A 22,206-nucleotide genomic window follows, 5' to 3' on the forward strand; every position below is an offset into this window, starting at 1 on the left:
CATCGGGCTCCCTGCTCGGCGGGGAGTCTGCTTCTCCCTCTAACCCTACCCCCTCTTGCGCTCTCTCTCTCACTCTCTCAAATAAATAAAATCTTTAAAAAAAAAAAAAAGTAGAAAATGGTATTTTTGAATACTTAATATATTTCAGATGCTGCTAGGGTTCAAAAACTGCACAGTGAATGATAAGAGCTCCTTGAGCTGCTCACAGTTCAGAGTGATTTTAGTTTAATGCCGTAAGAGAGGTACCATAATATCTGCTGGTTACATGGGGAAGAAGCAAAACTCAGCCTAGAGGGAACAGAGGTCCAGTCGGTCTTAATGAAAAAAAAAAAGGTACTCACCAAATGAATTGGAGTGGTTAAGGAAGGCATTAGAGATGATCATATTAAGAAGCATGCGGGGGCAGGGAGGTAGTGTGTGGGGAACCAAGTGAATGGTCTTTGCTGAGCCAGTTGCTTCTAGATTAGAATGGGTCTGTGTTATAAACAAGAGCTGTGAGGGCTTACCTTGGCAGTGCATGATGTTGCAGTTTTCTAAACAGAAGAACCAGCTGGTCAGATATGTGTTTTAGGAAGAGAATTGCTTACACTTTGAACACAGGTGAAGGGGCATGGGAGATCATTTATAATTGCTTACTTAAATTAGAACATTATAATTTCTACTGATAATATATTACCTACAGAAATGAAAAATGTTGGTATATGTAATACACATACATAATACGTATGTGTTGCATACTTTATCATGAAGTTGTATGTTTTGGCTCTAGAGTCAAATGATACAAGGATGTAAATGCTGCAGAAGTTTGATTTTCATTCATGAAAGTCCTAAGGTTTTGTGTATGAGTATTCTGAGTGTTCTAAAAGTATGTTTAGAAGGCTTAAATTACAGATTGTTAATAGTATCCTTTCCTCTTTTCTCCCCAAAAAACTGTAGGTATTTACCTCCCGAGTGTTTTGTAGTTGGAAAAGAACCACCAAAGATTTCCAACAAGGTTGATGTGTGGTCAGTCGGCGTCATTTTCTTTCAGTGTCTTTATGGTAGAAAGGTAAGTTAAAGTGTGCAAGATTCTGTTCTATGGAGAGAAGTTGAATTTTCCCTCTTAAATGTAAAGTTTAATTAACTTGAAGTCAGTGTAGATCCTTCTAAGGAAAGCCAGGCCTTTGTTCCTTGTTAAAATTTTCATGGATCAGATTATTTTAATGTCACAGCAGCTTTCTTGATCTGCTTTTTGCCGCCCCCCCCCCCTTAAAAAAAAAAGAAACTAAAAATTGTGCTAACATTTTCTGCTCTTAGGGATACTCCACCAAAAACACTTCCCCCCCCCCCCCCCCCCCCCCCCCCCCAGCATACTCAGTTAGGCCTGGGCATAGCATCCCCTTGTGCTTCCTCAGGGAAATTCCATCAGATTTAGTCTTAATTCTTCCCAAACCTCTTCCCACACCTCTATTTTGAAGTCAGAGCTACAAGCTACCATAGATACCTTCCAACCCCGTCATCAGTGTGGAGAGAGGGGTTAAGGGACTTCTCTGGGAAGTAGCTTCAAGTTAGGAACAAACCCAGAGCTGTCAGTGAAGGAGTGTACCGTGTTCAAAGTATTTTATTCTTTGGAATTTTCACAGATGTTTCCACTGCTTCTTACTTTTTAAATCATATTTCCATTTTTTAAACAGTCATAATAAATTTTTGGGTTTTTTTTGTATTTTTATTTTATCTTAAATATGTTGCAACAGCATTATTTTCTGTGCGATTCACCATGTTTAAGCTATGTTGAGGATTGGTTAGATGGGTTTACTCAGCCTTCTATCAGTTATAACCTTGTTTCCATGAGAATGCATCCCAAGTTACAAATAACTAAGAAGATTTTTTAGAACACAAATCATTTATATTTTGGATTCACTGATAATTACTCTGTTTTCTAAACTTTTTTTTTTTTTTTTAAGCCATTTGGTCACAATCAATCACAACAAGACATTCTTCAAGAAAATACAATATTAAAAGCCACAGAAGTCCAGTTCCCTGTAAAACCAGTTGTAAGCAGTGAAGCAAAGGTATTACATTTATGTAAATAGGTTTTGTGAAGTAAATTTCATTTCGTAAATTGTGCTTAAAGTAAGTACAGTTGACTTTTGAACCACATGGGTTTGAACTGCACAGGCATTATTGTGAATTTTTTTTTTTTAACAGTACAATACTGTAAATGTATTTCCAAGATTTTCTTAACATTTTCCTTTCTCTAGTTTACTTTATTAAAAGAATACAGCATATAATACATATAACATACAAAATATGTATTACTCAAATGTATGTTATCGGTGAGTCTTCCAGTCAACACTAGGCCATTTGTAGTTAAGTTTTTGGGCAGCCAAAAATTGTATTTGGATTTTCAACTGCGCCTCTAACCCCCCACATTGTTCAAGGGTCAGCTGTACTTATTAGTAAGTAAAGTAAAAGGGATTGCTGCCACAGTAAAATCTGCCCATTAGGTCTTTGGTTTTCATCTTTTAAAGACCCAAATACACATCAGTTTGCTTTGAAAATTAGGGAAAAATCACAAGACCTTTATGTTTTATATATCAGCTTATGTTAATACTGAGATATTTAAGTATACAAGAAGTAAGAAAGTAGTAATAATAACTACTATTTAGTGATTATGTGCCAAGCATTGTGTTGATACTTTATCTTTTAACAGCCTTATGAGGTATAGATCAGTATCTTCATTATTCCCATTTTATAAGGAAGCCAGTTAAGCCATAGCAGAATCATATGAGCTAGTAAACAGCAGAGCTGTGGCCCAGTTTTCACTCTGGTAGACTCCAGAATTCACTGTTGACCTTATGCTGCCCTACAGTAGCTCTTGAGAAAGCCTGACCTCTTCATCCCCTCTGCTTCCATGTAGCAGTCTATGAATCAATGACGAATGTCTTCCTGTAGTTCTAACCCATCTGTCTAGTAACATGGAATAGCATTTGTAATTAATAGCAAAATGTTTATGGTACTTATTATCTTTCCACTTTCATCCTCTTGGCCTTTTACATTTGTATTTTCACTCCTGCTTTGTTACACTCATCACAAAGCTCATTTCTCTGTGATCCCTGTTGGAATCTTCTCCTTTTTAAACCCTATGAAATTCCTAAGAAAAACACATGAAGTTCCCATTTTTTTCTGGTATGAATAGCCTAGGCCATAAAGATAATTCATAAGCAGGCATTATATAGTTTCTGTATTTTTAGAATGTAGATAAGCACTGCAAGATATTGCCACTGATTGAGGTCATAGTGACCTTCAGAATTGAAAATGTACTGGTTTTTGTGAATCGCAAATGGTCTGGTATTTCATTTTGTCTGTTATATCTTAATTGGCTTTAGCAAGTTATTTGGATGACTTTTAGAAGATATAAGAACATCACATATTTTTCGTAAGGTAAATATGGCTCCTTAAAAGGAACTTGACAATGCTACCATCTAAATTTTGTCTTCCTTTTCTATCTGCAGCATCGGTGGTAACAGAAACTAAGTAAATTAACTGACAGAAATGACCAGGAATGAGTATATAGTGCCAAAAAGAAGTCCCATTTAGGCCTCTCTGGCTCTAGCCTTAAACTCTTCATAGGCACCACAATCACAGATCTGGGAGGCAGAGGGGCACATTGTTTTTTTGTGGGGTTTTGTATGTGTTGTGTGTGTTGTTTTTTTTTCCCCCAGACCTCGTCCTTACAGAATACACAAGTACCTCCACTGACCTGGTGGTGTGGGCATCTTAAGTACATTTACTCCTTGTAGGCTTCCTCATCTCGCTGTCAGCAGGTTTTCATCTTCTCAGACTCTGCCTTTAACAAAATCAGTCACTCTTGATTTTTTTTCCCCTCCATCTTAAATTTCAAAGACCACTCTGAAAATGATTAAGACCTAAGGATTCAGAAAGATTTTTGATAAATATTAGTAAGCTAACCAAGGTATAAGGATAAGAAGAGCTAGGTTTGTTTTTAGAGAAAAAATTACTTATAATGAATTTCAAACGAAGAAGGTGTAAAATACTTTCTAATGTGACTAAGCTTTGATTTTAAAGTTATGGATCTTAGTTGTAGTTTTCCTGCAATGCTTTTAATTGATGAATATATGTGGAAGTTAGGAATTTCAAGACAAGCTAAAGTTATTTCTACTGTAAATAAAGGAAATGATCAGTTAGCCCTTACAACAATTCAATATTATATATATTATTTATATATAGAGAGAGAGAGTGGAAGAAGCCAGGCAAAAGAGAACATAAGCTGTAATTCCACTTAAGTAAAGTTCAGAGCAACCAAAACTCAACCACAGTAGATGTCAGGGTAGTGAGGATCCGGCTAGGTTGGGGGCAGAGCCAAAGCCTGGACAGGGGCAGGGCATGAAGAGATTTAGGAGGTTCTTATTCTGGTTGCCAGCTACAGAGTTGCTTTGTGTGCTGTTAAGTACACTTACGATTTGTGTACCATCTTATGTTAGTTTTTTTTTTTAAATATAGAGTCTGAAGGACAATATATAAGAACCAGTTTGAGAAGGAAAAAAGATACTGATTATATTCCATTATTTAGTTTTTCCAGTAGTTACACACACTATCAACCTAGGAAACAAACCTCAGTAGAAGTATCACTTCAGTGTTCCCTTCATCTTAAGAAATTCATTATGCTAAAAAGGAAAAAAAAAAATACGGCAAAAAAAAATGGCATCATACCCTCTAGCCAAAGTACACAGACAGTAAAATGGAAGGAGTGTGGGAGGGTTGTTTTAGCAGAAGAAAGATTCTAGAAGTCTGGAATTATGTAAGGAGAACTGCAGCTTTCTGTAGTCAACATAGTATTTGGAAGTTCTTGCCAGAGCAGTTAGGCAAGAAACAGAAATAAAAGGCATCCAAGTTGGAAAGGAAGAAGTAAAAAGGTCACTATTTGCAAATGACATTATATATAGAAAACCCTAAAGACTGCGCCCAAAACTGATAGAACTAGTCAACAAATTGAGTAAAGTTGCAGGATACAAAAATCTGTTGCATTTCTATACACGAATAAACTATCAGAAATTAAAACAGTCCTATTTACAGTTGCATCAAAAAAAAAAAAATATCTAGGAATAAATTAACCAAGGAGGTGAAAGATGTGTACTCTGAAAACTAAAACATTGTGAAAGGTATTGAAGATAATGCAAATAAATGGAAAGATATTCCTTGCTCATGAATTAGAAGAATATTAAAAAGTCTATACTACCCAAAAATTGAATGCACTCCCTATCAAAATTCCAGTGGCATTTTTCACAAAAATGGATCACCCAATCCTAAAATTTGTATGAAACCACAAAAGACAGACTCTGAATAGCAAAAGCAGTCTTGAGAAAGAACAACAAAGCTGGAAGCATCAAACTCCTTGATTTTGAACTATATTTCAAAGCTGTAGCAATCAAAAGAGTATGATATTGGCATAAAAACAGACAAATCAGTAGAACAGAATAGAGAGCCCAGAAACAAACCCATGCATAGATGGTTGATTACGACAAAAGAGCCAAGATTATAGAGTGGAAAAAGGACAGTCTCTTCAATAAATGATGTTGGGAAAACTGGACCACTGTCTTAAACCATACACGAAAATAAACTAAAATGGATGAAAGTCTTGAATGTAAGACCTGAAGCCAATAAAGTGGAAGAAAATGTAGCCATTAAGCTCCTTGACATCAGTCTTCGTGAGGATTTGTGGATCTGACACCAAAAGCAAAAATAGACAAGTGGGACTACATCAAATGAAAAACCACCTGCCCAGCAAAAGAAACCATCAAAAAAATGAAAGGGCAACCTACCAAATGGGAGAAAATATTTGCAAATCATAGCTGATAAGGGGTTAATATTTAAAATATATAAAGAGCTTGTACAACTCCATCGCAGAAAAACAATCAAGGGGCACCTGGATGGCTCAGTTGGTTAAGTTTCTGACTCTTCATCTCAGCTCAGGACCTCATCCTCAGGGTCATTGGTTCAAGCCTCACATTGGGCTCCATGCTGGGCATGGAGTCTACTTAAAGAAAGAAAAGAAAATCTGATTTAAAAATGAGCAGAGTATCTGAATAGACACTTCTCCAAAGACAAATATGGCCAACAGGTACATGAAAAGGTGCTCATCGTCACTAATTAGGGAAATGCAAATCAAAATCATAGTGAGGGGGCACCTGGCTGGCTCAGTTGGTAGAGCACACAACTCTAAATCTCAGGGCTGCGTTTAAGCCCCATGTTAGGTGTGGAGCCTACTTTAAAAAAATAAAAACCACAGTGAGATACCACCTCATACCTGTTAGAATGACTATTTAAAATAATAAAGATAAGAAATAAGTGTTGGCAAGGATGTGGAGAACAGGGAACCCTTGTGCACTGTTGGTAGGAATGTGAATTGGTATGGCCACTGTGGAAAATAATATGGAGGTTCCTCAAAAAATTAAAAATTTAACTACCTTATGATCAGTAATTCTGCTTCTGTGTATTTACCCAAGAAAAGGAAAACACTAATTGGAAAACATACCTGTACCACCATGTTCATTGCAGCATTATTTACAATAGCCAAGTCTACGGCCATACCACCCTGAACGCGCCCAATCTCATCTGATCTCGGAAGCTAAGCAGGGTCGGGCCTGGTTAGTACTTGGATGGGAGACAATAACCAAGACATGGCAACAACTAAGTGTCCATCAGTGGATGAATGGCTCAAGAAAATGTGTATATATACAATGGAATATTATTCAGCCATGAGAAAGAAGGATATCTTGCTAGTTGCAACAACATGGATAGACCTTGAGCACATTACACTAAGTGAGATAAGTCAGAGAAAGATACCATATGATCTCACCTACATGTAGAATCTTATTAAAAAACAAAAAAACCCCCAAGTTCATGAATACAGAGAACAGACTAGTGGGCGGCAGGGGGTGGGAGATGAGCGAAATGGACAAAGAGGGTAAAAGGTACAAGCTTCCAGTTATAAAATAAATCATAGGGATGTAATGTACAGTATGGTGACTATAATTGGTAATACTATATATTTGAAAGTTGCTATGAATAGATCTTAAAATTTATCAAAAGAAAAATTTTTTTGTAACAGTGGTGATATTAACTTACAAATAATAAGATATCAGTACAAATATCTAAGTTGTACACCTAAAACCCACAATGTTATATGTCAGTTATACTTCAGTTTTTTAAAAATAATTACCATGTCATCCAGCAAGTCCAGGGATCAAACAGGTATTTATATGCCATTGCTCACAGCAGCATTATTCATAGTAGCCAAAAGGTAGAAACAATGCAAACGTCCATCAACAGATAAATGGATACACAAAATGTGGTATATACATGAAATGGAGTATTATTCAGCCTTAAAGAGAAACGAAATTCTGATGCATACGACTACATGGATGGCTCTTAAACATTATGCTAAGTGAAATAAGCTATACACAAAAGGACAAATATTGTATGATTCCACTTACAGAATAGTGGTTACCAAGTGCTGGTTGAAGGACGAGTGAGGAGTTAGTTTAATGGGTACAGAATTTCAGCTTTTGTTTTGGATATTGGATAAGCTTTGGATGATGAAAATGATCTGGAGATGGATAATCTTGATGTTTCACAACAAGGTGAATGTACTTAAAATGTCACTGAATTGTACACTCAAAAAGAAGTAAAATGCTAATTTTTATTCTTGGAATAAAATTTTTAAAAAAATGAGATGCACCTTTCCTTAATGCACCTTAAATGGTAGCAGTAATCATTTAGACTATAAAGGGAACAACTAAGGGTTGTGAGTTGATTTGAATTTGGAGTAAGAACTTTATTGCTACGGAATTTTAAAAGATTTGAATGCTAATGAAATGAAATATACTTATTATCTTAAATGTATTCATCCTTCTACGGGAGTCAGCTGACTGATGTTTAGAAGGGGCAAAAATTTTAATTTCTGAACTTTTCCTTTTTAAGGCCTTTATAAGACGCTGTCTGGCCTACCGAAAAGAAGATCGGTTTGATGTGCACCAACTGGCAAATGACCCATACCTTCTCCCGCATATGAGAAGATCAAATTCTTCAGGAAACTTACACATGGCTGGGCTTACAGCATCCCCTACACCCCCTTCTTCAAGCATAATTACTTACTGATTTTCCTCCAAAATTGGCATGATATCTTTGAATTGCTTCCAGATACACACTTGAGTTTGAGAGCATTTGATTGTTTTCTGTTGTTTCCTTTTTCACACAGGACATGGTTGAAAACTATTTGTGAACTGAAGTTCTTCATAGCGTCATTTGTATGAGAGTGGATCATGGACAATGAATAAAATGTACACTTTTGACTATGACCTTGAACAGTGAAGGATGACTGCCTGTTGCACAGAAACAGGAATACCATGTTAAGAAAAATTGTTTGGGGGAACACTGTAAATAACGTTTATAATACTTAAATACATTTGGTTGTTTAACTAGAGAGTTCTAATATGAAGGGTAGTTTTTCATTATTTAAAAACACATGGAAAAAATATTTCTAACACAAGAACTATAGTGCCTGGATACATTCTTCAGCATTCAGCAGTTAATCTGCTGAAACCAAAGTAAGAACTGAATGACATTTGTGTTTTATAGAATGTGAGAGTTAGAATCTTTGGACTTTGGACAGAGTTAGATTTTGTCACTTGCCTATTCTGGCTTTTACCAAGTTGTACCTCAAAACCGCGTGTCCATTTTTGTTGTTTTTTTTTTTTTTTTCCACTAGTCATACTAACAGGAGAGCTATTATTTCTAGATACTTTACACCTTTGACAAATGAGCTGCTTGTTTTAAAAATCAGTTGAATTCACTAAATATCTCTGGTGTTTTCAACATGTTTGAATTAAGATATTTTCCCTTTGTTACCAGGCCTTGTTCATAAACAAGTGACAGTATGTAACCAAATGCAGATCAGACCAGTTCTATGCAGGATAATGATAAATTCCCTTCTAGCTCTATTGTAAATTGTTGTACAGATGTTGTATTACAGTTACCAGTTTCAGCAGCTTATTCTTGTACAAATGTTTAAAAATATGGCTTTTCTAATTGGATATTGTATTTTTTTTAAGTCTTCTTGAAGGCGCTTTAATTGCTGCTAAATGATGTTGCTTCTTTGCTAAAAAAATCTAATGACCTCCTTAAAGGTGCAAGTTGACTGTACATATGTCATAGAGAGATATTAAAGGCTGGCATTCATTAACAATCAAGGCATGTAAAAATGATCCATCTTGGACATATAGGGTTCACTAAATCAGATTCTTGGGTTCTAGGGCTGGGGAGCACATAGATAACTAGATTTATAAATTGTTCATGTTTATCCTACGTTTCTAGAAGGTTCTTACCAGAAAGGTAAGACGGTCCCCATAAATAAGTTTCTTGTGGTTTGTACAGATTTGTTAAAATGTGAACATTTTCTAACTGCCTTGTATGGTAGAAACCATTATTTTTCAGGATGTTATATTTTACTCCTGTAAGAATTATTTGTCACATTCATAATGCTGATACTTACATGTAAGTTGTCCATGTTGCCGAAAAAGGAGGTGATAACCACAGATTCTCCTTAATATTGTACAGTTAAACTGTGGCTCTTATTTCTCATGTTGCAAGCCATTTTGTTTCATTGTACATATAGACACATTGTCTCTTTAAGATGCTGCTGAAATTGTAGAGAATGTAGCCAAAACAGTAATAAACAATGACAATTAAAATTTAAGGACTATGAAAATTACATTTCAAGGGAGCTTTGAAGATTTAGGATATTGACTGACTAGGCTCCTTAAGAATCAGCTCCATAAATTCTGTAAGTATACTTCAAGACAGGTATCAAGTGCTTCAAGCTGTTAAAGTAAACCTAATAATCATTATCACTGGGTAAGTAACACACAGCGCTGTGAGGAGTGGCCTCAGGGCTATACCTGCTCTTATGTAGATTAAGATAGAAATCCTATTTTTCAAAAATATTGATATGGTAATGAAATGTTAGCATTAATTGAGTGCTTTAGGTGCTGCCTACAAATTTTTCAGTTTTGTTGTTTGAGTTTTCATCTTTCCAAATCATTAAGTACTGTGTTCATATAGTAATTGTCATTTAAAATCCTGCATTAAAAGAAAATGCTTGGTTTTTAAAAATTTCAGTGAGATACACAGTGGACATGTACATCTAACACTAGGTGGAATAAGTGGTGTAGACTAAGTCACTGCGTTACCATACTCTTTTCAAATGAATGAAAATGACTGCTAGTGTGGAAATGCAGGAAAACAAGCCACAGCAGGAAACTGCTTCCCTGGTTTCCAAAGATGTATAGGAGGTAAATCAACTTAGACACCTATGTTTTCCCCAGCAAATGCTATAGATTTTGGGTCATAGCCCACTAACCCAACAGGTACAAGATGACTAACGGAGCCAAACTGAATTATTTACTGCTCCCTTCACATGGGAAATGGGGGTCTATTGCTGAATAATTTCAGTCACTGGCTATCTTTGGCTCTAATATCTTCTGAAGCTTACATTGGTTTTGGTCTCCTGAATTCTGTCCTCAGAATTAATTAAAGCATCTCTTCTTTCCCTAAGACATGAGCCAAGGGTCTCCCTTTAGGAATCAGCACTGATGCAAGGTAAAATATACAGTTTTTGCAAATAATTTAAACATCTTTCTTTGATGTGAATTAGCTGTAGTGTATGCATGTTGAGAGGAAGTGTAGAAACCACCCTAGTAATTTATAAGTCGGGAGTTGAGTAGATTTTTGGTTTTTGTTTTTTCAAAAGTAGAGTCAGGTTTATTTTCTTACTGTCATCCTCTCCTGCTAACAAAACTCTTTCAGTTTAAATGGTACATAAAATGTGAACACATATTCTACAAATACTTTATAACATGAAGCCAAAATGATGGAGGGTTTCAGCGAAACATTTAAAGACTATATTGTTCGTTTTGCTGTTCATTAACTTATTAAATACAGTGTTGATTGACATGAGATGTTATTAGCTATGTTTCAGTGCTAATTGTAGACAGCAGTCCTTTTAGCTTAAGAATTTAATTACGTTGCTGTTTGAAATGTGAGAAATTTAGCCTCACACCTTGGTACCGACAGGTCCTTCTCCAGTCCCACTTTAAATTTTGACACGTTATCTGATCATTAAGTACAACTGAACTTAATGTTCTGAAGGCTTAATCTAATTCAAAAAGTGCTTTAGCAGCTAATTTTTAAGATTCAGCTGGGAAGATGGTGTTATACAAAGTTCCTGAATTCGTCCCCTCCCGTGAGCATTCCAAGTCTACTGCTACATATGGACCATTTCCCTCTGAAAAAGGTCTGAAAACTAGATGAACTGCTCTCTACAACAACAAATACAAAGGACCACATTGTGACGGGTAGGAGAGGCAGAGACAGTCTCAAAACAAAAAAAAACCCACAAAAACGCAGTGTGGCAACACATTAGGGAGAGATTGCCCCAGAGTGGTGCTGCTTCAGGAGGAGCAGAGGCTTGGTGTCCTACATTGGGCACCCCAGACCCCAGAGACGAGCCACCAGAACATTTGGCCCGGAAAACCAACAGGGCTGACCTGTAGGAGGTGCCAAAGTGCTACAGGAAACAAAATCACTGCTTAGAGGGCTTGCATGTAATTTGGCTCACCCTGAAACCCAGTGAAAAAAGAGCAGCTTGAAAAGCACTTAGCAGTAACCCACAAGCAGAAAAGGATATCACAGGTGCAGAGGTCCTCCCTGAGGAGCAAGTGGTTCAAGCCCAGTGGGCATGCCCTCCCTGTCCTTGGAATCTGCACCAGGAAGATAATCCCCCGTAACATCTGGCTTTGCAAATCAGCTGGATTTAACTGGGAGGGAGAGAGGAAACCAAGCCCCTACTCTTAAAGGGCCAGTGCGCTGTAACAGTCCAAGACCCAGCACAGAAGAAGCCTATTGAAAGCGCCTGAGTTAAGAGGGGTTCCGTGGTCTAATGGCTAGTAGTCTGGACTCTGAAAAGCACCTAGGTTATTATACATGAAGGAGATTTATTGACTAATTTTAAGGCAAGTGACGGACACAGATCCGTAGAACTTTCTCCTGAAAGGGCAGCACTGATGGGCACAGTTTTTCTTGCCCAATCGTGGCATTCCCCTGTAGATCTGACCCACCCAGCCCACCTCTCAGTAGGCGCCCCTCCAAAGTAGCTATCACCTCACCACAGCTGGTAGTAAGCCTTGGTCAGGACTGGCTCCCTTTTAAAGTACCTCTGGCCCCAGAGATGGAGGCAGCCCTGCCTATCAGCACATCTACAAAAATCACTGCAGGGCCTTGCAACCACCCTCACTGGGAGTTAGCCTCAGCCCTCCGCATGCCCACGGAAGTCAGTGTAGTCACACCTGAAGGGTACATGCAGCCCCTCCCACAGGGGAGACCTCTAGAGCCACTCATTCTGGTACCCATGGGGGAATTGTGTTTCCAGACCTGACAGGACACCAACATATGGATACCTCCCAAACCAGAACATGGAGCAGACCTATGTAGTATATAGAAACAAACACGGCCAGACAAAAGGAGACCGACAGGTACGGTCCAAATGTAAGAACAAGACAAAAACCTCAAAAAGTTAAAATGGAGATAAGCAATCTACCTGATAAAGTAATGGTCATAAAGGCACTCACAGAACTTGGAAGAGTAGATGAACTCAGAACTTCAACAAAGGGGTAAAAAATACTTTAAAAGAATGAGCTGAAGAATACAATAACTGAAATGAAAAACACGAGGGGCAATCAACAATAACAGCCTGGCAAGGTTATCATTCAGAATTGAGGTGAATTTGAGTTTTCCAGACAAGACTCAAAAGAGTTTAACACCACTAAATTGGCCTTCAAAGAAATGCCAAATGGAAAGAAAATGCAAGAAGAAGAAAATTACAAAAAAAAATTTCACTAGTAAAAGCAAACTCCTAGTAAAGGTAGTAGACCACTTATAAATCTAGGATAAAGCTTAAAAGACAAAAGTAGTAAAATCAACTATATCTAAAACAGTTAGGAGACAAAGGATGTAAAATGTCAAATTATGGGGGTGGGGGGAGTAGAAAAGACACTTTTAAAATGTGTCCAATCTTGAACATCCATCAACTTTAAATAGACTGCTATATACATAGGGTGCTATATAGGAACCCCATGTACCACAAACCAAAATCTGATAGATTTAAAAAAAAAAAATCCAAGCATAAGAAAAAATCAGCAAATAACAAGAGAAGAGAAAGGAACAGAGAACTACAAAAACCAGAAAGCAATTAGCAAAAATGGTAATAAGTACATAACTACCAATAATTACTTTAAATGTAAATGGACTAAATGCTCCAAAGACACTAGACTGCATGGATTAAAAAAAGAAAAAAAACAAGACCCATTTACATGCTGCCTACAAGAGATGTACTTCAAATCCTAAAGGCAGAAACCAAAAGTAAAGGGGTGGAGAAAGATATTTCATGCAAATGGAAGCAAAAAAAAAAAAGGCCAGGATAGCAAAACTTACATCACATGAAGTAGACTTTAAAGTAGAGACTGTAATAACAGGCAAGGGCATTACATGATGATAAAGGAGTCAATCCAACAAGATGACATAAACAAGTATATGTATCTGCACCCAACATTGGAGCACCTAAATATATATAAGACAAATATTAAAAGACATAAAAGGAGAAACTGATAGTAATATGATAATAGTAAGGGACTCTGACACCCCCCTCACATCAATGGATAGATCATACAGGCAGACAAATCAATAAGGAAAGAGTAAATGATAAATTAGATCAGATGGACTTTACAGATACTTACAGAACATTCAATTTGAAAACAGCAGACTACATTCTTTTCAAGTGCATATGAAACATTCTCCAGGATAGATCCCATGTTAGGTCACAAAACAAGTCTCAATAAATATAAGAAGTTGAAATCATATCAAGCATCTTCTCCAACCATAATGGTATGAAAATGGAAATCAAAGAAAAACTGGAAGAAAAAAAAAAAACCTCATGGAGGCTAAAAATGCTACTAAACAACCAGTGGGTCAATGAAGATACCAAAGAGTAAATTTTAAAAAATTGTGGAGACAAAATACAAATTCCAAAATATTTGGGACACAATAAATGCTGTTCTAGGAGGGAAGTTTATAGTGATAGACCTACCTCAAGAAACAAGATTCTCAAATGATCTAACCTTATCCCAAAAGGAACAGAAAACAAAACAAGCCTATAGTTGAAGGCAGGAAGTAATAACCAGAAAAAGTTTGAGAATCTGCTTCTGCTCCCAGAATGTGCCTGAGATTGACACTCAGATCAATCAGGGTTTCAGTCTCCTGCTTGGCACCGTAGCTTAACCTGTGGTCTCTTCAGAATGCCCAAAGCTTTGTTTCCTATCACCTTAAGACTGCAGACCAGTCTAGAAAAGCCTATGGGAGAGTAGCATTTAAATAAAGGGGGGAAAAGTATTTCTTTGTTTCAGTGTTGGAAGATTTTTGTTGTTATTCTCCCTTGTTCCTGAATCCTATTCTGATCCTCAACCACATTTACAGCAATATAATTAGTGTTAAAATAAGGTGTTACCCATCAAGAAATTGCCACAGTCTTTATAGTTGAATAAATAACAACTGTGTAATGTTAAAAAAATAAATAAAAATAAAAATCAATGTGGAAATAAGTGAAATGGAGAAGAAAAGGACAATATGAAAGATGAAACTAAGAGTTCTTAAAAAAATAAACAGGACATAAATGTTTAGGCAGATTTATCAAGAAAATGGATTCAAAATCAGATGAAAGAGCGGTTATAACCAACTCCACAGAAAGGATTATAAGAGACTACTATAAACAATTACAGGCCGACAATTTTACAACCTAGAAGACATGGATAAATTCCTAGAAACATACCATCTTCCAAGACTGAAATCAGGAAGACAAAATGAGAACAGGCTAATTACTAGGATATTGAATCAGCAGTCAAAAACCTCCCAACAAACAGAAGTCCGGGACCAGACAGCTTCAGAGGTGAATTCTACCAAACATTTGAGAAAGAGTTAATATCTATCCTCAAACTATTCCAAAAATTAGAAGAGGAAGAAAACAGATTCTATGAGCCAAGCATTACCATGATATCAAAAGAAGACAAACTACAAAAAAGAAAATTATAGACCAGTATTCCTGATAAACACAATTGCAAAATTCTCAACAAAATACTAGTAAATTTGACTCAACAAAAAATTAAAAGGATCATTCACCACGATCAAGTGGGATTTATTCCATGGATGCAAGGATGATTCAATGTCTGCCAATCAATCAGTGTGATACACCACATTAACAAAGTGAAGGATAAAAATCATTTGATTATCTCAATAGATGCAGGAAAAGCATTTGACAAAATTCAACATCCATTCGTGATAAAACCTGTCAGCAAAGTGGGTACAGATGAAACATATCTTAATATAATAAAGGCTATATATATAAAAACCCATAGCTAACATCATACACAATAGTGAAAAGTGGGAAGACACAGGAAGAAGACAAGGAAGCCCACTCTCACCACATTCATTCAACATAGTATTGGAAGTCCTAGTCAAAACAATCAGACAAGAAAAATAAGGCATCCAAATTGGTAAGGAAGAAGTTAAACTGTCCCTATTTGCAGATGACATGATAGTATATATACAAAACTCTAAATACTCCACCAAAAACTACTAGAACTAATAAATGAATTCAGTAAAGTTGCAGGATACAAAATTAATACACAGAAATTGCTTGTGTTTCTATACCCTAATAACTAGCAAAAAGAAATTAAGAAAACAATTTCACTTACAATTGCATCAAAAATAATAAAATGCATAGGAATAAATTTAACCAAGGAAGGGAAACGTACTCTGAAAACTAACACACACTGATAACACAAATGGAAAAATAGCCCTTGCCCACGGATTGGAAGATTTAATATTGTTAAAATGTCCACACTACACAAAGCAACCCACAGATTCAATGCAATCCCTATCAAAATACCAATAGCTTTTTTAACAGGACTAGAACAAATAATCCTAAAATTTGTAAAGAACCACAAAAGATCCCAAATAACCAAAGCAATCTTGAGGGGAAAAAAAAGAAAAAAAGCTGAAGATACCACATTCCCAGATTCCAAACTATACTACAAAGCAATTCAAATCAAAACAGTGTGGTACTGGCCCCCAAATAGCACACAGATCAGAGGGACAGAGAGCCCAGAAATAAAGCCACACTTATATGTTTGATTCATCGACAACAGAAGAGGCAAGAATATGAAACGGGGAAAAGATACTCTCTCCAATGAATGAAGAATGAAGCCTGCTTCTCCCTCGCCTGCCGCCCCCACCCCACTTGTGCTCTCGCTCTCTCTCTCTCTCTCTCTCTCTGAAAAATAATCTTTAAAAAAATCTCAAGATGGATTAAAGACCTGGAGTTATGGTCCAAGAAGGATATGTAGGAAGACTCTGAACTTACCTCCTCCATGGACACACCAAGTCTGTATGTATTTACAAGTAGTTTCTCCTGGATCAGAACTGAGGGCTGACTGGCCCACAGCTGCACAACAGAAGACAGCATGGAGAAGAGCAGGAGAGATGGAGACTTGGTAGCAAAGAGAACCCCCGCACCCAGTGCTGCCAGCTCTAGCGGGGAGGGACGGTACTGAGGGACTAAGCAGATTCACCTCAGGGCACCAAAAAAAAAAAAAGGCAGTGGTTTAAAAGAGCAACTAGTATATGAAAGATCCAGCCCGAAACTCCACAAAATAGTGCAAGAGCCACCGGGACTTTCTCCAGGCCAGAGACACTGGCAAGTGCCACGGTTTACATCCCCCTCCACTCGCTAGCACAGAGGGGAGCAGGGTCCACGCCACAGCCGGGCCCCTAGCCCACACAGCGCCAGATGGCCTTGGGGCTCAGGAAAAAACCCATGGCTTAAAACAGGAAATAGGGTAGATAGGAACTAACCCCAGGACACTGCCAAATGGCAGGGGATCTGCCGGAGCACTCTCTGGGTCTCAGGTGCTGGTGAGCACCACTGTTTACACTGTCACCTTGATAACACGGACAAGAGCAGGTTCCTGGTGCCCAGCCATCCTAATGCTTCAGTGAGCCCTGGGCCCCGAGCCCACCCCAGTACCAGCCATCACACCAAGGCGGCCCAGTGCGGCACACGGCAGGCCACCCCTGGTCAGTGCTCACCACGCTCCCACCCACTGTGCCGAGGTGACGCAGGAGCGAGGCGCTCTGAAATACTCCTAGCTTGCACCACGTTGGCCTCAGAGGCCTTGCTAGGCACCCCCTATTCAGAGCCCTGGGGGGACTCCTGACTCACAGCTGCTTTGGCTCGAGCCGCCCTGCCAGGACACCCTCTGTGCACAGTGTCCTGGAACCCTCCTGACCCATGCGCACCTCAGGTATGGCTGTCCTACTAGGCGCCCTCTGTGCAGAGAGCCCAGGACTCCCCCGGCCCACAGCCATCCCATCAGGGCAACCCCAGTGCAGAGCACCCCAGGACCCCGACCCCTGCCAGCCAGAGCTCCAACCGGCCAGCCTAAAATGTCACCAGGCACACAGCTTACACAGGGGACAACCACACGCAAGACCATTCCTTCAAGTTTAGGAGAAGTAGCTGTTCTACATGATTCAAGGAGACAAACACAAAGTGAAGCAAAATCGGGAGACAGAGGAATGAGCTCCAAGTGAAAGAAGACAAAATTTCAGAAAATAACAAAATGAAATTAAGCAATAGGTCTGATAGCAAATTTAAAGAAATGATTATAAAGGGGGCGCCTGGGTGGCTCAGTCGTTAAGCGTCTGCCTTTGGCTCAGGTCATGATCCCAGGGTCCTGGGTTCGAGGCCCACATCGGGCTCCCTGCTCGGCGGGGAGTGTGCTTCGCTCTCTCCCACTCCCCCTGCTTGTGTTCCCTTTCTCTGTGTCAAATAAATAAAATCTTAAAAAAAAAAAAAAAAAGAAATCATAAAGATGCTCAGTGGACTGGAGAGAAGAATGGAAAAACTCAGAACTTCAACAAAGAGATAGAAAATATAAAAAGAACCAATCAGAATTAAAAAATGTAATAACTGAAAGGAACACACTATAAGGAATCAACAGATTAGTGGATGCAGAAGAACCATCAGTGATCTGGAAAACGGGGTAATGGAAAGCCTCCAAGCTGAAGAACAAAAAGAAGAAATAATTTTTATTTTTTAAATTTTTTTAGAAAATTTGTTTTAGAGAGGGCGTGAACAGGGGGAGGGGCAGAGAGAAGGGGAGAGGGAGAGAATCTCAAGCAGACTCTGTGCTGACTGTGGAGGTGATGAATGTTAACATGATAGTAATCATTTCACAAAATATATGTACATCAAATCACCACACTATATACTTGAAATATATACAATTTTATTTGTCAGTTATACCTCAGTAAAGCTGGAGAGGGGCGCCTGGGTGGCTCAGTGAGTTAAGCGTCTGCTTTTGGCTCAGGTCATGATCCCAGGGTCCTGGGATCGAGCCCCATGTCGGGCTCCCTGCTCAGCGGGGAGTCTGCTTCTCCCTCTCTGCACCTCCCCCCCTCCCCGCTCTTGCTCTCTCTCGCTAGCTCTCAAATAAATAAAACAAAAAAATAAAACTGGAGAAAAAAATTTATCCTTCTCTTACAATTTTGTGTTCAAGACTTTAAAATCCCCAGCACACTATTCACTAACCTTTCAAGTGACAAAAGTAATAGCAAGGCAAAGTCTTCAATTAATTTACAGTGGAATAGCTAAGAAAAATTATATTTGACTTCCACAGGTTTTGCTATACCTTTTCAGATTTATAAAGTTATTTAGTGAGATACTTAATTACCATAACAGAAAAGCAATTGTATTATATTGGGGTATTTGAAAGGTTTTGCTTTACCACTAGGGATCCATGACCCACTTGAGTAAAAATACAGGTAGTGCTCTCCAGTTCTGAATGGAGGCTGTTAAATGCCATTGGAAATCCCTATTTCTTTATTGTGTATCAAATTCCAGTTTAAAACAACATTGTTCTGGGGCCGCTGGCTGGCTCAGTGGTTAGAGCACGGGACTCTTGATCTTGGGGTCCTGAGTTCAAGCCCCACAGTGGGTGTTACTACTTATTTGAATGAATGAAGGAATTAATGAATAAATAAATGTTTAAAAACAAAAAAAAAAACAATAAAACATTGTTCTTCCTTTCAGGACCTGGCAGCGTGGCTCCTGCAAAGGAGGGTGGCGAGAAGAAGGGCCAGTCTGGGGGCGCCTGGGTGGCTCAGTCGTTAAGCGTCTGCCTTCGGCTCAGGTCATGATTCCAGGTCCTGGGATCGAGCCCCACATCGGGCTCCCTGCTCGGCGGGAAGCCTGCTTCTCCCTCTCCCACTCCCCTTGCTTGTATTCCCTCTCTCACTGTGTCTCTGTCTGTCAAATAAATAAATAAAATCTTTAAAAAAAAAAAAAAAGAAGGGCCAGTCTGCCATCAACGAGGTAGTAACCGGAGAACACGCCATCAGCAGTGACAAGCGCATCCATGGGGTGGATTTCAAAAAGCATGCCCCTCGGGCACTCAAAGAAATCGCAAAATTTGCCATGAAAGAGCCGGGAACTCCACACGTGTGCACGGACACCCAGATCAACAACGCTTTCTGGGCCAAAGGAATAAGGAACGTACCATACCGTGCCCACCTGTGGTTGTCCAGGAAACGTCCCCAGAGCCCCTGCCTCCAGTGGCCGGGGTCCTGCAGAACTGTAACCAATGGAGAGAGAGCTCTTAAATGGCTGTCACCCTGAGGGCACAGAGCAAGAGGCAAGAGTCCAGGGATCCCAGTCTTGCTGTGAACAGGCCATTAGCTCACGGCCCCCGCTGCAGGCTGCGGGACAGGCTTCTAGTTCAGCAGACATCTAAGGGCTGCAGTCCCTTCTAGAGACCTGGGAGGGGGAGTGCCAGGATGCTCGCCCTCTGCCACACTCTAGAGTGCCACTGTCTCGGGGGAGGAGTTCATACTTGTCTGTGACCCAGTTTTTGTGGCTGCTACCCAGGGGAGAACACTTGATCCCCTGGCTTCGGGGGCCAGAAGGGCTGCGTTCGTAGGCCCCACGGGACTCTAACATTTGGAGAGACCGTTCTCGGCAGGCTGGCACCATCAGGGCACCGCGCAGATAGCCAACTGAAACACACCCCAGGCCTCCTGTGAAAAAGGTCTGTTTGCTCTTCCAAGAGCTTCAGTCGGAGGGTGGGCCTGAGGTCTGGCACACAGGGGGAGGCCGGTGCGAGTAATCCCCGTGCTTGCCCTCTGCCTTGCTCCAGCTTCCTGGTAGCTCCCTAAAAGGAGCTTATACCCTTCTCTGGCACCCCAATTGTTGCAGCAGCTGCTAGGGGACCCCTCGAAACCACCCGGCCCTGGTGGCCAGTGGGGCTTGCACTTGTTGGTCCCACAGAGAAAGCGTTCTTAAGTGGGCACTCCCGCCAGGGCACAACGAGAGGCGATACATCCAGGAGCCCAATCTTTCTGTGAAAGAGGCTGATTAGTCTAGGATCCCAGCTGCAGTCTGGAGCGGGTTTCTCATTAAACACACATCGAAGGGCTGACTGTAATCCTTTCCAGAGACCTCCCAAAAAGGAGCCCACATTTGGGTGACTGGTGCCAGTGGGCACCCCTAGATCACCTGACACTGGTGACCAGTGGGACCTCTGCCTGTGGTCCTACAGGACTGTATATATTTGCATAATTTAATGGCTCCTGCCTCAGATTGTGGCTTCCAATCAGCCTGAATCTGGGTGCTGAGCTCCTCCCCTTTTGGGACACTGACTGGTCCTGGCATACCCTCACCTGCTCCGAGCCATTAAAAATAAAATAGGCTGCTTGGAAAATCAGAAGGGTTTGAGAGACAAGGACAAGCGAGGGCAGAGTGGAATGCGGCTCATCAACTACACGAAGCCACTCCTTCAAAACTGGGAGAGGTGGCTGTTTTATCCAATGCATAGAAACCGACCCAGCAGTGGGGCATTTGCGTGGCTCAGTTGGTTAAGCATCTGACTCTTGATTTTGGCTCAGGTCATGACCTCAGGGGCCTGAGCTAGAACCCCATGTCAGTCTCCACACTCAGCACCGAGTCTGCCTGAGATTCTTTCTACCTCCCCACTCTGCTCCTCCCCCTGCCTGGACTCGTTCTTTCTTTCTCAAATAAATATAAATAAAATCTAAAAAAAAAAGAAAGAACCTGACACAGCATGTCAAGAAAAGTGAAGAAACCGAGGACTACAGAACAAGATAAAACCTCAGAAAAAAAATCTTAATGAAATGGAGATAAGTGATTTACCTGACAAAGAGTTCAAAATAAGAGTATAAAGAAGCTCACTGAACTTGGGAGAAGAATAGACGAACACAGTGAAAAGCCTCAACAAAGAGAGAAAACAAGAAAGTACCAAACAGAAGTTTTATCTAGAGCAATTAGGCAGGAAAAATAAAAAGCATCTATATCAGAAAGGAAGAAGTGAAACTGTCACTATTTGCAGATGACATGATATTATATGTTAAAACCCTAAAGACTCCACTAATTACTAGTGAAGTCAGAACTAATCAACAAATTCAATAAAGTTGTAAGATTCAAAATCAATATACAAAAAAACCTGTTGCATTCCTATTCAGTAATAATGCACTATCAGAAAAAAAATCCCATTTATAATTACAATAAAAAGAATAAAATATCTAGAAATAAATTTAGTCAAGGAAGTGAAAGACTTGTCCAGTGAGAACTAGAAGACTTTGATGTAAGAAATTGATGAAGACACGAATAATAGAAGCATATTCTATGCTCACAGATTGGAAGAATATCATCAAATTGTCCATACCACCCAAAGTAGTGTACAGATTCAGTGCAATCCTTATCAAAATTCCAATGGCATTTTTCACAAAAATAGACCACACAATCCTAAAATACGTATGGAACTGCAGAAGACCCTGAATTGCCAAAACAATCTTGAGTGAAAGAGCTGGTGGCATCACACTTTCTGATATCAAACTCCGTTACCAACTGTAGAAATCAACGCCCTATGGTATTGCCATAAATACAGACACATAGGTCAATAGAACAGAATAGAGAGCCCAGAAATAGACTCACACATAGACGGTCAGTTCATTTACGACAAAGAG

General features: G+C 39.4%; 1 protein-coding gene across 4 annotated transcripts in view; it reads left to right on the forward strand.

The window, feature by feature from the left end:
* The window catches only part of TLK1 (tousled like kinase 1), a 154,127-nt gene extending 144,370 nt beyond the window's left edge, over window positions 1-9,757 (forward strand). For 3 of the 4 annotated variants that reach the window (XM_032408322.1, XM_032408325.1, XM_032408324.1), the window contains 3 exons: window positions 937-1,048; window positions 1,944-2,051; window positions 7,984-9,706. In XM_032408322.1, the coding sequence (XP_032264213.1) occupies window positions 937-1,048; window positions 1,944-2,051; window positions 7,984-8,160 (397 nt within the window). In that variant the 3' untranslated portion in view covers window positions 8,161-9,706. Of the gene's footprint in view, window positions 1-936; window positions 1,049-1,943; window positions 2,052-7,983 lie in introns of all 4 variants that reach the window. The other variant, XM_032408318.1, reaches the window with a different exon arrangement.
* The last annotated feature ends 12,449 nt before the right edge of the window (window positions 9,758-22,206 follow it).

Source organism: Phoca vitulina, unplaced genomic scaffold (genome assembly GCF_004348235.1).
Source record: "Phoca vitulina isolate PV1807 unplaced genomic scaffold, GSC_HSeal_1.0 scaffold1, whole genome shotgun sequence".
NCBI lineage: Eukaryota > Metazoa > Chordata > Mammalia > Carnivora > Phocidae > Phoca > Phoca vitulina.